The following is a 14,057-nucleotide window of genomic DNA, read 5'->3' as shown; positions in this document are numbered from 1 at the left end:
GGAAGCAACGGTGCAGATGCCACTTAGTACATGTGACCATTACACTTCCTGTATGGACTGTGTGCTGGCCAGAGACCCGTACTGTGGCTGGGACCTCAGCGCTGAACGCTGCATTGCTATAAAAAACATTCATCCAGATACACACAGGTACTCAGCATATACTTCTCAGCTGCTGTAATATAGTGTTGTAAGGAAAAAATCATGATGTGGTGTGCTGTTGTAGGAAAACGGGCAAAAAGGAACAATGGGTGTGATGTGACCTGAAGTTTAACTTTTAGCAATTATTATTTACTTTTAATTATTAACTTTTATTATTATTTTTTTATTTTTAAATAACAACAACTTAAAAAAAGATTAATCACAGTTTTTTACAGTATTTTTTATTCCTTATTGACCTAGATTATCTGGAGCTAACAGTAGAATCTTAAAATGAACACAATTATATAATCCTGATGTGCCGTCCAGCTAGATCTACTGTGAGAGAAAATTTTACTTAATCACCTTCTGACCAATCAGAATCAAAAATCAAACATCACTGTGGTCTAAAATATTGAGTTGACTGCCCTAGAGACTGTTCTATAGACTGTGCACATTTGGGAATGTTAGATATACTGTATTGAATTTTTAGTCCATCTATTTTTTTCTCCTGTAGTGAGATGGTTCAGAGTCTGAGAGATGGAAATGCTGCACGTTGTCCTGCAGTCGGTATGTGAACAGGTGACTTTTCAGCAGAATAGCTGGATCCCCTGATATGACAGCATAATGGAGACAAATTGTTCTTTTATTTTTTAAGTTTTTTAAGTAAATTTTTTTATTTTGCAGACACCTCAATGACAAATCTAACATAATCCACACTGAAAAAAATAATAAGTAAAAGTTACAAAATGATTCTTTTGCTTTCATATATTTAAAATAAAATGTTCACTTGTGATATTAAGTAAAATTTATGAATTTCTGAAGTTGAGTAAAATTAACAAAGTAAATAAGTACACATAACTGTTGTAATCAATCTGATGAGCTGATCTAATTCATTGATATGATTAAGTAAAACTGTATTTTCTCTATTAATAAAATTTTACTTGTTTTATTTAGTGTCGTTAATTATTTTAAGTTAAATAAAATGAGTCACTGTTACAATATGACAGATTAGTACTGTGACAGTAAATGTGCAATCAAGAGTATTTATTAAGAGCTTCAAAAGTTTTTAATTGTAAGTAATTACAAAAACGTACAGAAACCTGCTTAAGATCAATGCTTAAAAATAAGAATAAGAATTTAAACAGCTCAAGCAGACGTAAAGTGAAATGACATTTTTGATTATAAATGATAATCAAAATGTGCCATCTAAATGTGCATGTCTATGCAAAGACTGGACAGAATCAACAAAGTGATATTAACAGACTGCTGTTACAAATAAATCCTGTCTTCCAAGTAAATTAAGCAAGTCCATGTCCAAGTGCTCTTTTTTAAATAGTTTAAACTAAAAAAAAACAGGTTTTTATTAACAAACTGCTTATTTTGAAATACTTTGTAACACAGTATTTGAAAATATTAAAACCGTTACATGAAACCAGTAAAATGTAAATGAGTAAAAAAAAGGAGCAAATGAATAAACATGGAAAATTATGCCCCGATACAATCATGTATCAGTGATCTCATAGGCTGATGAAAGGAAGAGCTCACTATGGAGTATATCACCCAACACTAGCAGGGATTACTTTTCTGATGAATGCATCTGCTTTTTGAACACTCCAGGAGGCAGAACCTGAGAACTTGCATTATCTGAATCACTGGGGACTGCAGTTTTAGCTAAAAAGTTCTTCATTGTTCAAATGTAGAAAACAATGTTTTCCTGGTTTATACAGCTATTTGTCACATACCTGAATCAATACATTGAGCATAGGCTGCATCTTGAGCCCGGCAACCCCTCGCTTACTGTAGCTTTCATAAGCTCCAAGAGTTTTGCTGTGTAGCCGTCTAATTTGGACATAAATTCCTCCTTTATCTGTAAATAGTTAAAAATACTAACTTATTTCAAGACAATGACCACAAAAAAAAATAAAAAAATACAACAGCTCCTTTATGAGCACCAAATATTTATCAAGACAACTTTCCAGAATATAAACCATTTTGCAGGATGTAAATAACACTAGAAACACTAGAAACATACACAAACAATTGAACAAAACACAATCAACAGAACATTTAAAATTGAATTGAAAATTAAACAAACATCTTTAAATCCTAATTATATGAGTGAAATAAACGCAAAAATGGAACAGGAAGTGCTTCTGGACCAGGGTTGTTTACATCTTGCTAAAAGGTCTATAATAACTACAATATCTTAATTGGGTTAACTTGCCTGAGCTTCAGTGAATAAAGCAGGCCACCCCTGCTGGAAAGCTTTAATTGGTGAAGTGAGGTTGACAACTTCATGTCTTGTATATGAGAATGTTTTAGACATTTTCTCTGTGATGATTCTCTGGTTGTCTTTTTTTTTTATTATTATTTCATCCAGCAATGCTTATCGCTCATTTTCTAAACTCTCAAAGGATTCCCCATGTGGGTGTGGAGGAAGATAGTTCAGTTCAGTCTTTTTTTGTTTCTTGACATTTTTGCTATTAACGCTATCATTTGTCTGCTTTCTTTTGAGGGAGTTTATTTCAAGTTCTGTGTAGCCTAGCTCCCGGTTCTTAACTAGTTGCCCATTTTGTATTTAAGACTTTGCCAGCAAGGCTGCTAACTCTCACACATTCAGCGTGAGACTCACTCAATTGACCCAAATCTCACGCTCTCACGCCACACCCCCATATTCTCACGCAGACTTGTGATGGGAAGTTCGGTTCTTTCGGACAGTTCGTTTTAATGAACCAGTTCAATAATCCAGTTCACCAGTTCTTTTACGTCCTGACGTAATGACGTAAATTCCTTCATCCCGCCGCTGCCGGCAGATATTAATACAATCAATTTAACACATTTGAAAAGTTCTTTGTAATCATAACTTTAGTTGAATACGTTTCTTACATTTAAGTTTTGAAACTAAAACACCCAGTACAGGCATTGATGTGCAAACGTGGGTGTTTTAAGTGTCTTAAAGATATAAAGTTAATAAACTAATCTTCTTCAACTTACAAAAACTTACAAAAAAAAGCATAATTTTGAAATGTTTCTTTCGCTCCATCAGTTGTTTCAAAAACTAATGCAACTGAGTTAAACACTCATACGTTGATAAGACATTAAATCATAACCATTTACATTTGTTACTGTATCAGTTCAGAGATTTACATATGCGCAGTAACAACAGCTCATCGGTTCTCAGTATGTCGGACGCGTCCGAAAGAAACAGCTCTCAGTTCAGTGTACTGATGATTCTCTGTATCAGTTCAGTGATTCAAGCATGCGCAGTATCAACAGCTCATCGGTTCTCGGACGCGTCCGCTAGAAACAGTTCTCAGTTCTGTACCTATGATTCGCTGTATCGGTTCAGTGATTCATGCGCAGTATCAACAGCTCGAGCTCACAGTTCTCTCAGCACAACATGTCTCAGTTCAGTGTACAGGAGTTACATATACTCCGGGATATTAGTTTATTTAGAGTCGGAGGGGCTGTCAGGCATGACCGAAAGTGAGTAACTTTAATAACTTGTGGATCAGCGCTGACTCAAGATGCGAACTGTTTAAAACAAATCAGTCCGATTTGGTGAACTGGTTCATCCAGTTCACTAAATAGAACCGGTTCAAAAGAACTATTCGTTCACGAACTGGCCATCACTACTAAGTACTAAAGAAAATAAATACCACCCCACTGTTCCGTTAATCCCGTCTCTGTGCCTCTTCTTCCGTGTCCCATCTCTCTAAAGAGCGCTACAGTATTTTTCAGTTTTCCATTATTTGCTGATGAGAATGTATTTATATATTTATTTTACCACCCTCATGATGTCCGTCTTTCTCTTCATTTTGGTGAAAACTATAGAGCAAAAGCAATGGGGACCAAGAAGCTTATGAATTAATTTACTGAAAATAACTGACTTGCTAGGTAACTAACTATATCTAAACATTTAATGTTACAACTTGTTTACTAAGTAAAAACACTCAGAACCATGAGTTTGTTGATCATATATTTTATCCCTGCCACAAACTAACAAACGGCCAGGTTGAGATTAGCTGATCTAACATTATGCATTTACATATGCATTACTTCTGTAATGCATTTAATGCAAATACAACATATTAACAACTTTACTCACCTCTATATTAACTTCTTTGCTTGAAGTCTTCAACTATAATATTCGCGCAAAACTGTCACCAACTTCTAAGTAGAAAAAAACCTGCAGATGAATGTTCTACGATACTGTTGTGTTCTGCTTTAAGCAGTCCCTCTAGAAAATGTGTGGGTTACATTTCAGGTCCGTGTTGCCACTGTCTAATAACAGATGTAAAAAACAACGATCGCAAAAAAAACGGTTTTATAAAAATTATTTCACACTCCACATTTAGGGGGGCCACAAGTACCCGAGTCGTACTCGGCCTGGCTCTGCTGGATCAGATCCTGCTCCTTCAGCACGGACTCCACTGCTTCACTTTTCTCTCCATCCTCACCCTCGTCTGCTTCTCTTCCTCCCTCACGTCCCTCCTTCTTTGCAGAGGCTCTGGAGCTCGGCCCTGGGCTCTCATCTCCACTCTCTTGCCGGGAGAGGAAAGCAGTGGCAGTGCAGCACCATGGACAGCGCTGGTGATGCGTGGAGGAAAGCGCTCAGCACCAAGGTCAGCACCGCTGATTCGGAGTGCAAGGCGTGGCAGCGAAATTCCCGCCAAAAAGATGGTAGCCAATCAGTAGTGCCGCTGTCAATCACAGTAGTGTTGATACCTTCACGTCGGCAGCTGTATCACACTGCAAGCATGAAATGTATTTTGTAAGATGCTTCATACTGTGTTAATTCAACTTTAATAGCAACAGAAATTAAACTATTTCATTAAAAAAATCAACCAAAATTCTCTTTTAAACCGATACTTTTTTAACCTCATTTGGTTTTCAGTTCAGTGTCAGAATTTTGGTTAATTTTTATATTTCACTCTTGCAGTGTCATACAGCTGCCGGCATGAAGGTATCAACACTACTGGGAGTAAAGATGCAGTCTGTGTTTAAAGGTAAAATGTACAGCCAGCTGCAGGCACTGTACATGAACACAGAGCATAAGATCCAGGTCGGAGGCTCGAACCTGGACATCAGCTACTGGGAGAGTCTCCTACAGCAGGTGTGAGTCTACATGGCACGGGCGAGGTAAGGCTCTTCTACTAGTTGCTTATGCTAGATGTTAAAATTAATATTTTATTAATATAAACCCCTCAATGTTTCACATCCTAGACCATAAGTTTGTGCAGAATGTTCAGTTTTAAGACATATAATAGAAATAATAATAATATCATCATCATCATCATCATCATCATTATCATCAACATAATCATCATCTAAGCAAAAACAACAGGTTCTCTTTTTGCACAATAACAATAGAAAGCAGGCTACTGATTAAAAAAAAGGAGGAGTATAGGAATTATTTAAGGTCTTATAGGAGTCTTATAGGAGAATTATTTATAGGAGTATTTAAGGTCCTCTAGCTGAAGTGCCCACATCTTGATTTCCTCCAGAAGGTCATCCTTGTCTGGGACAGTGAGTCCATTCAGAAAGGTGTACGGTTCATGCATTTCTAAAGACAAGTCATCACCTTCAGTGTTGATGTATTTGGCCAGCAGGTCAATGGGCTTTGCTTGGCCACCTCGGATATGGATCTTAGACCTGCACTTGTAAAGCAACAAATTACAACCCATAGTTTACAGACAAGTTTTGACACGTTTCAAGCAGCTGTAGTAACTTTCAATCGGGAATTGGCAGCTCTGGAAGGTACTCAATATATTTATAATTATTCCATTATTCTTATTTCTCCTTTTGGTGGACTGATGTCTCTGATAAGATGAAACATCAAGTAACTGTTTGTTTATAACGATCAGTGATATTTATGGACAGCTTCCCTTTCTCTGCAGCAACAGGTTTATTTCACAGAATTGAGAGTTCTATTTGCTTATGACAGAACACATAATTCTGATTGGTCAGAAGCTGTTAATTAATTTTCTATAAGAACAGCTCTGTCATTACACTAGTGCCAGCTATAAGGATCTAATACCTTATTGTTTCTATAGTAACAACTTACACCAAGACTGGCAAGGATAATGTGGCCCATTATTATGAAACAGTATTTTTTAAAGGGATATTTTTTATTCATATAATCATAAGTAATTTTTTTTATTAGTTAATATTTTTTTTAAAGAGTCTCCATTGTCAGAAATTTCACAGATGTTCTACAACATTAAATGTTGTACTAGAAAAGGATTAAAAAGTACAACTTTCATCCAAATTGCTCTGGAGATTAATGCTGCCTGCATGGGCTTCTCACTTCTAAATTGGTAATTACGAGTATGTAGTGTTCTCATGCTTTTTTGCTGGAAAGAACATGAACCATGGACAATGCCAGGTTCATTAATTCTGACACCATGACACATTAGCCAGTTAATTAGCTTACTGACTATAAAGACATTTGTTTTAATTTTCATGGGGTAAGAAACATGCACAGAGGTTTGCTGAATATAATCCATAAATGAATATGAACACAATGGCAACAAAATTAACTGAAAAATGAACAGGCATTATTATGACTTGAGGAGTTATTCATTCATGTTAAGGTTTTTACTGTGAAACTCATATTAATGCTGATTCTTTTAGCATGTGAAGGCACAATACACTGTGCTGTTGTTGGACAATAAATGCACATTGTGATGAGATGCCTTTGTTGCTATGTCATTTACTATTTCCCATAACAACATGCCCTTCTTGTATTATTTACTTAATGTTTAAATGCCATTAATCTTTAAATTGTAATATCCATCGTTACCAGGTGTTATAAGACATTTTCCTAATTATGCCATTTGAAGGTGCCCAGCAGGTTGTCTGCATTAGTCTATCCCATGTACTCTTTACTCCAGCCCATTTTCTCATGCTTCTTCCTCTCCTTGGCCTCTTTCTTAACCAGTCGACGAGCTCTTGTCATTCTGTATTGTCGCCCTGCTCAGAAGCAGAAGATGTGGAGGACACAGAGGATAGCCTCCTCCTCTGCCGTCTCTCCTTGCTGTCAACACGATCGCTCTTCTTCCTGCTCCTGTCCTCGCTCTTCCTTTCCCTCCCTCTGCTCCTCCTCCACTCTTCATCTTGCTTCTGCCTTCTCTCTTGGCTGGAGCTCTTGCTCCTGTGCTCAGCACTCCTCTGTCTCCTTCTCCTATCTCTGTCGCTGCTGTCTCTGCCTCTCACATGCCGTCTCTCTGACTGGAGTGTGTGCTAGAACAATATGAACTCCTGCTCTGCCTGTGCTCTCATTTCTCCTTCTTTTGACTCTTCTTATTGTGTTTCTTTCTACCACGGTCATCAAGCATTGAGCTAATTAGACAGACATGAGTGATACTGTTGGTACTATTTTCACTATTTGTCAGACATAAAACAATTCATTGGTGAAGGCATGAGAACTGTACATGAAAAGCTGCAGTATAAATGTGTTTGAACCTAATTTTATGTAACACAGGTGTGACGGATATAAAAAAAAGTTTCTCATTTCACTGCAGGAAATAAACAATAACAATAAAGTTACAGGTCTCTACTAACACCACCCACACATATGTGTTAGAAAAAAGTAGCGTAGTTACTATGTCAGCTTTCCCTATTTTGAATCCCTCCCTATTTTGGTTTTACAGCTCAAGTCAATTCAATTTTCTCCATAGTGCCTTTAACAGCTTTACAGACAAATGTAAATTTTAAAGGTATAGCAATAAGGAAAAACTGCCTGCGACGATATAAGGAAGTAACTGTGAGGAACCAGGATCAAAATTTGAAACCCATCTTCATCTGGGTAACACCTAATAGTGCAGTTATATATAATTTCCCTTTTTTTAAAAATTCTACTTGTGCAACCAGAAAAAAAAAATAGTTTTAACATGAAGTCTACTTTGTTGAAATTATCAGCATTTCACTTCTTTTGGTAATTGCAGTCTTAATGCTATCACAGCAATTTTAGTCCTAAACCATCATAGCCAAAGGGATTGTATTAATTACAGTCCAAGCGATCTTCATGGTTTCTCAGTGGTACCATCCACAGTAATCTCATGTATGCACAATCTGTTGTGTTTTAGTCTTTGCATAATCCCACTGTTAAAGCAGAGACCCTTCCATACTAATAATCGATTTTCTTTCTCCACAAAAGCCATAATGACTTTATTGTGATCCTGGACTTTTTCAAAGAAGCTGCAGCTCAACTAAATACTCTACTTCTACTCTGAATCTGGAACTGCCATGAAAGTTCCGGAATCTCTTGCCATATGTGTGTGTTCGAAAGACAGCCATTACATTATCATTCGAAGCATTTTGTCAGCAGCTGCAGCAGGTAAGTTCATCTTCAAAGCTTATACTTGTGTTAGTACAAAATAATAGCAGTGATGAAGTGTCTGATGTGTAAGTTACAACTCAGAACAATGTGTTCTGTGTTTCTGTACAATCTGGTGCTATATTTCTAGATATAGTTGATACACTATATGCCTTAAACTTTCCTGGCCTGCTAATACATTTATATTAGATGGAGTATTACAACTATTTATTAGGCTAAAAAAAAAATGTGTAATTGATTTTCAGTGTGTTAGGTTTAAGTAACAGAAAATACTCAACAGTGGGCTGGTGAAGTTGATTAGTTTTTCATAACTGAACATCCTGAAGAGTTTTATTCCTCTTAAACCAGGGGTTTAAATGATATATTAATTAAAGCACATTGTCAAACTTTTAAGTATTTATTCAATAATTATAATAAACATTCAATATTTAATGTCATCTGCTAACATTTAGATGATCTACAATAGAGATGCGCTGATCAGCTCAAACGTCATCCGAATCCACCAGCACCATAATTTTCTCTGTATAAAATCTCCACACCCGATCGTCCCATTACAATTATACTAATTTTTAGTTTTCAGCATGATGATATGGGCAATGGATGGTTCTTTAAAAGCTCATTCCGTGCAGTTAGAGCAATAAGCGTGTAACATAATACACTGGGTAGATGCTGCTTTTAATTGAATGTTTCTATATTTCTTTTTTATTCATCTATTTATAAAACGAAAGTTTGCTCTGTGTCCAGATTAAGCTACATTTAGCGTATTATCATAATAATAAACACGGGCTTTACTCCCTTTAGCTGGAATGTCACCGTTTCTGTCAACTTTTATGGACTTCTATTGGTATATTTATTCTTCTCTATTATTACTATGCACAACACACCCAGATAAATTCCTGTACATGTACACATTACAGTAGCTGGAAATAAACCTCATTCTGATTCTGAACTTCCCGAACAGGCGATTTATTTTTCTTGAACTCTGCCTAATGTCATACACTGCGCTCTCTTGGTCAAAAAGTTTCATTACAACATTTTCTTTTGCTATTTTCCAAACGGCCTTTTCTTTTTCTTTTTCTTTCCGGTTTTCTGTGTTGTTCTACAAAATGCACCGAGAATTTTCACACAGAAACTGTAAAAAGAAAGATTCGGTGCAAACATTTGTACTCAAACTATGTATTCTGTTTTTTTTACTTGTTTTTTTACTATGTACTCTGTTTTATTTTTTTAAAGACAAAGTCAGTTGACAGCCCCATTATATTTGGACCCAGCGTAAGTAACTAACAATACAGTATGTTCTACTGACTCAGGATCAGAAGGAGCTTTATTACCAAGTGCGCTTGCACATGTTCAGCTCAGTACTTACTGGTCTCCGAGCAGCATTGCTCAATAACATAGGCTCAAGAGTCAAGTCAAGAGTCAAGAAGCTTTAATTGTCATTTCAACCATATATAGCTGTTGCAGTACATAGTGAAATGAGACAACATTTCTCCAGGATCAAGGTGCTACATAAAAACAAAGACAGGGCTAAAGACCTGTAAGTAGTCTTAGCCACTGTGCAAACAGTGCAGGACAAGACAAACAAGACAGACAAGACAGTGCAGGACAAAAGACAGTGCAGGACAAAAGACAGTGCAAGACAAGACAGTGCAGGACAAGACAGTGCAGACACAAAGTTACAAGACAATACAAAAAGTACAAAAAATGCAGTACACAAAAGACAATAAATAGTAAACAGTAACAGAAACAGCGCCGACCGACCAGTGTTAATACTGTATGTGAATACTGAATGCTCAAACAATATTTCGTGCAGTAACATTAGAATGAACACAGTTTCTTAGCAGCAGGTCCTTGGGATAATATATAGAATTGTGCAAAAAAAAACAGCAAATGTCTGAAATATTATATAGTATGTGCGAAATGGCTGAGATATTGTACAATATGTGCAAAAACGGCTGAAATGTTGGGACAGTTTGTGCAAAAACAGCAGAAAAGGTGTGCAAAACAGCATGTAAACAGTTTGCTGGATTGTAAGCAGCATGTAAACAGTATGTTGTGTCAGTGTGTGTGTTTTGTGAGGGTCTATGCAGTCCATACAGATGATGTGTGTGTATGTTGTGCTCAGTGCAGTACATTTCAGTTGTTGAGAAGTCTGATGGCTTGTGGGAAGAAACTGTTACACAGTCTGGTCGTGAGGGCCCGAATGCTTTGGTACCTTTTTCCAGATGGCAGGAGGGTGAAGAGTGTGTGTGAGGGGTGTGTGGGGTCATCCACAATGCTGTTGGCTTTGCGGATGCAGCGTGTGGTGTAAGTGTCTGTGATAGAGGGAAGAGAGACGCCAATGATCTTCTCCACTGTCCTCACAATCCATGGTCAGGATGGGGGGAGGGAGATGTGCCTTCCTCAGCCTTCGTAGGAAGTAGAGACGCTGCTGGGCTTTCCTGGTGATGGCGCTGGTGTTGAGTGACCAGGTGAGGTTCTCCGCTAGATGAACACCAAGAAATTTGGTGCTCTTGACGATCTCTACAGATGATCCGTCGATGTTCAGCGGAGAGTAGTCACTCCGTGCTCTCCTGAAGTCCACAACCATCTCTTTAGTTTTATCCACATTCAGAGAAAGGTTGTTGGCTCTACACCAGGCAGTTAGTTGTTGCACCTCCTCCCTGTATGCTGACTCGTCGTTCTTGTTGATGAGACCCACCACGGTCGTGTCATCGGCGAACTTGATAATATGATTCGATCTGTGCGTTGCTGCACAGTCATGAGTCAGCAGAGTGAACAGCAGTGGACTGAGCACGCAGCCTTGAGGAGCTCCAGTGTTCAGTGTGGTGGTGCTGGAGATGCTGTTCCCGATCCGGACTGACTGAGGTCTCCCAGTCAGGAAGTCCAGGATCCAGTTGTAGAGATAGGTGTTTAGTCCCAGCAGGCTCAGCTTCCCAATCAGGTGCTGAGGGATGATTGTATTGAATGCTGAACTAAAGTCTATGAACAGCATTCGTACATTCATTCATTCATTCATTCATTCATTTTCTACAGCTTATCCGAACTACCTCGGGTCACGGGGAGCCTGTGCCTATCTCAGGCGTCATCGGGCATCAAGGCAGGATACACCCTGGACGGAGTGCCAACCCATCACAGGGCACACACACACTCTCATTCACTCACTCAATCACACACTACGGACAATTTTTCCAGAGATGCATTCGTACATAAGTGCCTTTATTGTCCAAGTGGGTGAGGGCTAAGTGGAGAGCTGTGGCAATGGCATCGTCTGTGGAGCGGTTTGGACGATACGCGAACTGTAGGGGGTCCAGTGAGGGTGGCAGCTGGGTCTTGATGTGCCTCATGACGAGCTTCTCGAAGCACTTGGAACTCAACATTTACAGAGAAAGGTTTTTGTTTTAATCACATGTTAAATGTGGACTGATCTCCGTTCCAGTCATAATATAAACACAGGCCTATACTAATAAAAACAATTCTGACTTTTATGTCTTTATTAAATACATAGTCTCTTTAGACGCACTATAGATTTTTATCTGAACGGATGCCAAACAAAATTAGTTACTGCAAGATTATTATTTTTTTAAATGACATGCTGTATCACTCGAATTCCACATCAGTTAACTACTTTTTAACAAATTTTCCTTGTTTAAGAATGAAATGTCATACATTTTATGTGTTAATAGTTTGTTGGAATAACTGAAACAAGTCAAACTTTGCACTTACCTTATAACTATCATTCCTTCACCTTCCTGTTACTTAGTGGGAAAAAAATGCATCTTGTTGTAGATAACAACAAAGCAACAGCTTTACATCTGATCATTAAAAAGAAAATTGCTAACACTTGGAAATTTTGATATTCCTAAATATTAAATACATATCTTAAACAAAGCACAGTTAGCAATTCTACTTTGTAAAAGAACAAGTTTAAATCTGTTTATTATTGTTGGTAGTAGTATTTAATAATGTGGAACATTTTCCATAAACGTCACTGTGACTTCTACTATAACGTCTACTACAGACATGATAACTTATTTAAACTTGCACTTTTGTACAATTGATAAAATCATCAACAATTGTTTTCCCTGTAGCTGCTGTTATAGACAATGAACAACACCAAGCACATTCAGGCCTGTAACAGCACTCTGTGTTATAAGAGTAATTAATGCAGAAATTCTGTTATGTTCAATAAGTTCTCAAATATGTTTAAACTTCACTGCATGAGGTGCACATGCCCTGTGTTGTTATGTGTTGCGGCTCAGCCAAAATATTCAAATGAACAAAATAAACTAATGGAAATGGCATTTAATGACATGATGCATGTGATAAATTTGCGACTCCAATGGATAATCGGCAGTTGATGCTCTTATGAGGAAGGATGTGGGTTTTGCTTGTTATTCTCAGTGCTGCATTGAATACAGATCTAAAAAAAATGACAATTCGATCCATGACCTTTAAAATGAGATTCTGATATTCATTCATTCATTCATCTTCTACCGCTTATCCGATCTACCTCGGGTCACGGGGAGCCTGTGCCTATCTCAGGCGTCATCGGGCATGAAGGCAGGATACACCCTGGACGGAGTGCCAACCCATTGCAGGGCACACACACTCTCATTCACTCACGCACTAGGGACAATTTTCCAGAGATGCCAATCAACCTACCATGCATGTCTTTGGACCGGGGGAGGAAACCGGAGTACCCGGAGGAAACCCCCAAGGCACGGGGAGAACATGCAAACTCCACACACACAAGCCGGAGGGGGGAATCGAACCCCGACCCTGGAGGTGTGAGGCGAACGTGCTAACCACTAAGCCACTAAGCCATTATGCAATTTAAACATAATCTGTTATTATCATTAATATATTTTCAATGTTTTACAGTGTGACTGTTTGAGAGACTGAGACTGACGTTGCTCTGTAGGAGAGACTTGAAAAACTTTAGGACATGCTGTTCTTCCTTGTCCTGTATTTTTGGGTTCCAGCTGTATTGACTTCGGGCCAGGTTTGGCCATTGAACAGCACACCACGAAAAACAGTTACTCTGGGTAAGTGAGCTGTTTTTGTTGCTTTATTTTTTGTTGTTGTTTTTTTTCTTAAATATATATAGTTTGTGACTTGGCTGCACAGCATTGCTGTTTAATGTGATAAGCCTTGCAATATATTAAAAGCATGTTGATGTGTTGTTGCAGCTGAATGGTTAAAAAGTGCTGATTTAAATTCTTACTGCTGTTACAATTGCTCACAGGTTAATATAAAAGATCCCCACAGTATGTAAAATAAATACATACATAAATAATAATAGAAATAGTATAGTTGTGTTAAGTCTTTCTTCTACTTCACTTCTTTGTACTTTTCTTTATTATGAGCACCAAAGGTATTATAATTACTCGAAACCAAGTGGACAATAAAAGCCTATTCTGCTGTTGCTAGGTAACAGAGGACATGTCTTTCAAGAGGAGGGAGTGTGGAATTACACCACCATGCTCCTGATGGAAGATGAGGGTGTGCTCATCCTGGGAGCTCGAGAGGCCATCTTTGCCCTGGACCTCAACAACATCACACACAAGAAGGCTAT

The 14,057-nt window shown here is 37.9% G+C and overlaps 1 protein-coding gene and 2 pseudogenes across 1 annotated transcript; 2 read left to right on the top strand and 1 right to left on the bottom strand.

Moving 5' to 3' along the window:
- LOC132843199 (splicing factor Cactin-like) overlaps window positions 1-7,478 on the bottom strand; it is a 63,782-nt pseudogene extending 56,304 nt beyond the window's left edge.
- LOC132846325 (splicing factor Cactin-like) lies at window positions 4,649-6,254 on the top strand. Its single transcript, XM_060871007.1, has 2 exons — window positions 4,649-4,763; window positions 5,081-6,254. The coding sequence occupies exons 1-2, from the start codon at window positions 4,719-4,721 to the stop codon at window positions 5,258-5,260; spliced, it is 225 nt and encodes a 74-aa protein (XP_060726990.1). The 5' UTR covers window positions 4,649-4,718; the 3' UTR covers window positions 5,261-6,254.
- Window positions 7,479-13,258: 5,780 nt separating the features above from the next.
- LOC132846255 (semaphorin-4E-like) overlaps window positions 13,259-14,057 on the top strand; it is a 35,621-nt pseudogene continuing 34,822 nt past the window's right edge.

The sequence above is a fragment of the Tachysurus vachellii genome, chromosome 1 (assembly GCF_030014155.1).
Source record: "Tachysurus vachellii isolate PV-2020 chromosome 1, HZAU_Pvac_v1, whole genome shotgun sequence".
NCBI classification, from domain to species: Eukaryota; Metazoa; Chordata; class Actinopteri; order Siluriformes; family Bagridae; genus Tachysurus; species Tachysurus vachellii.
This window is presented reverse-complemented; position numbering and strand designations above follow the sequence as displayed.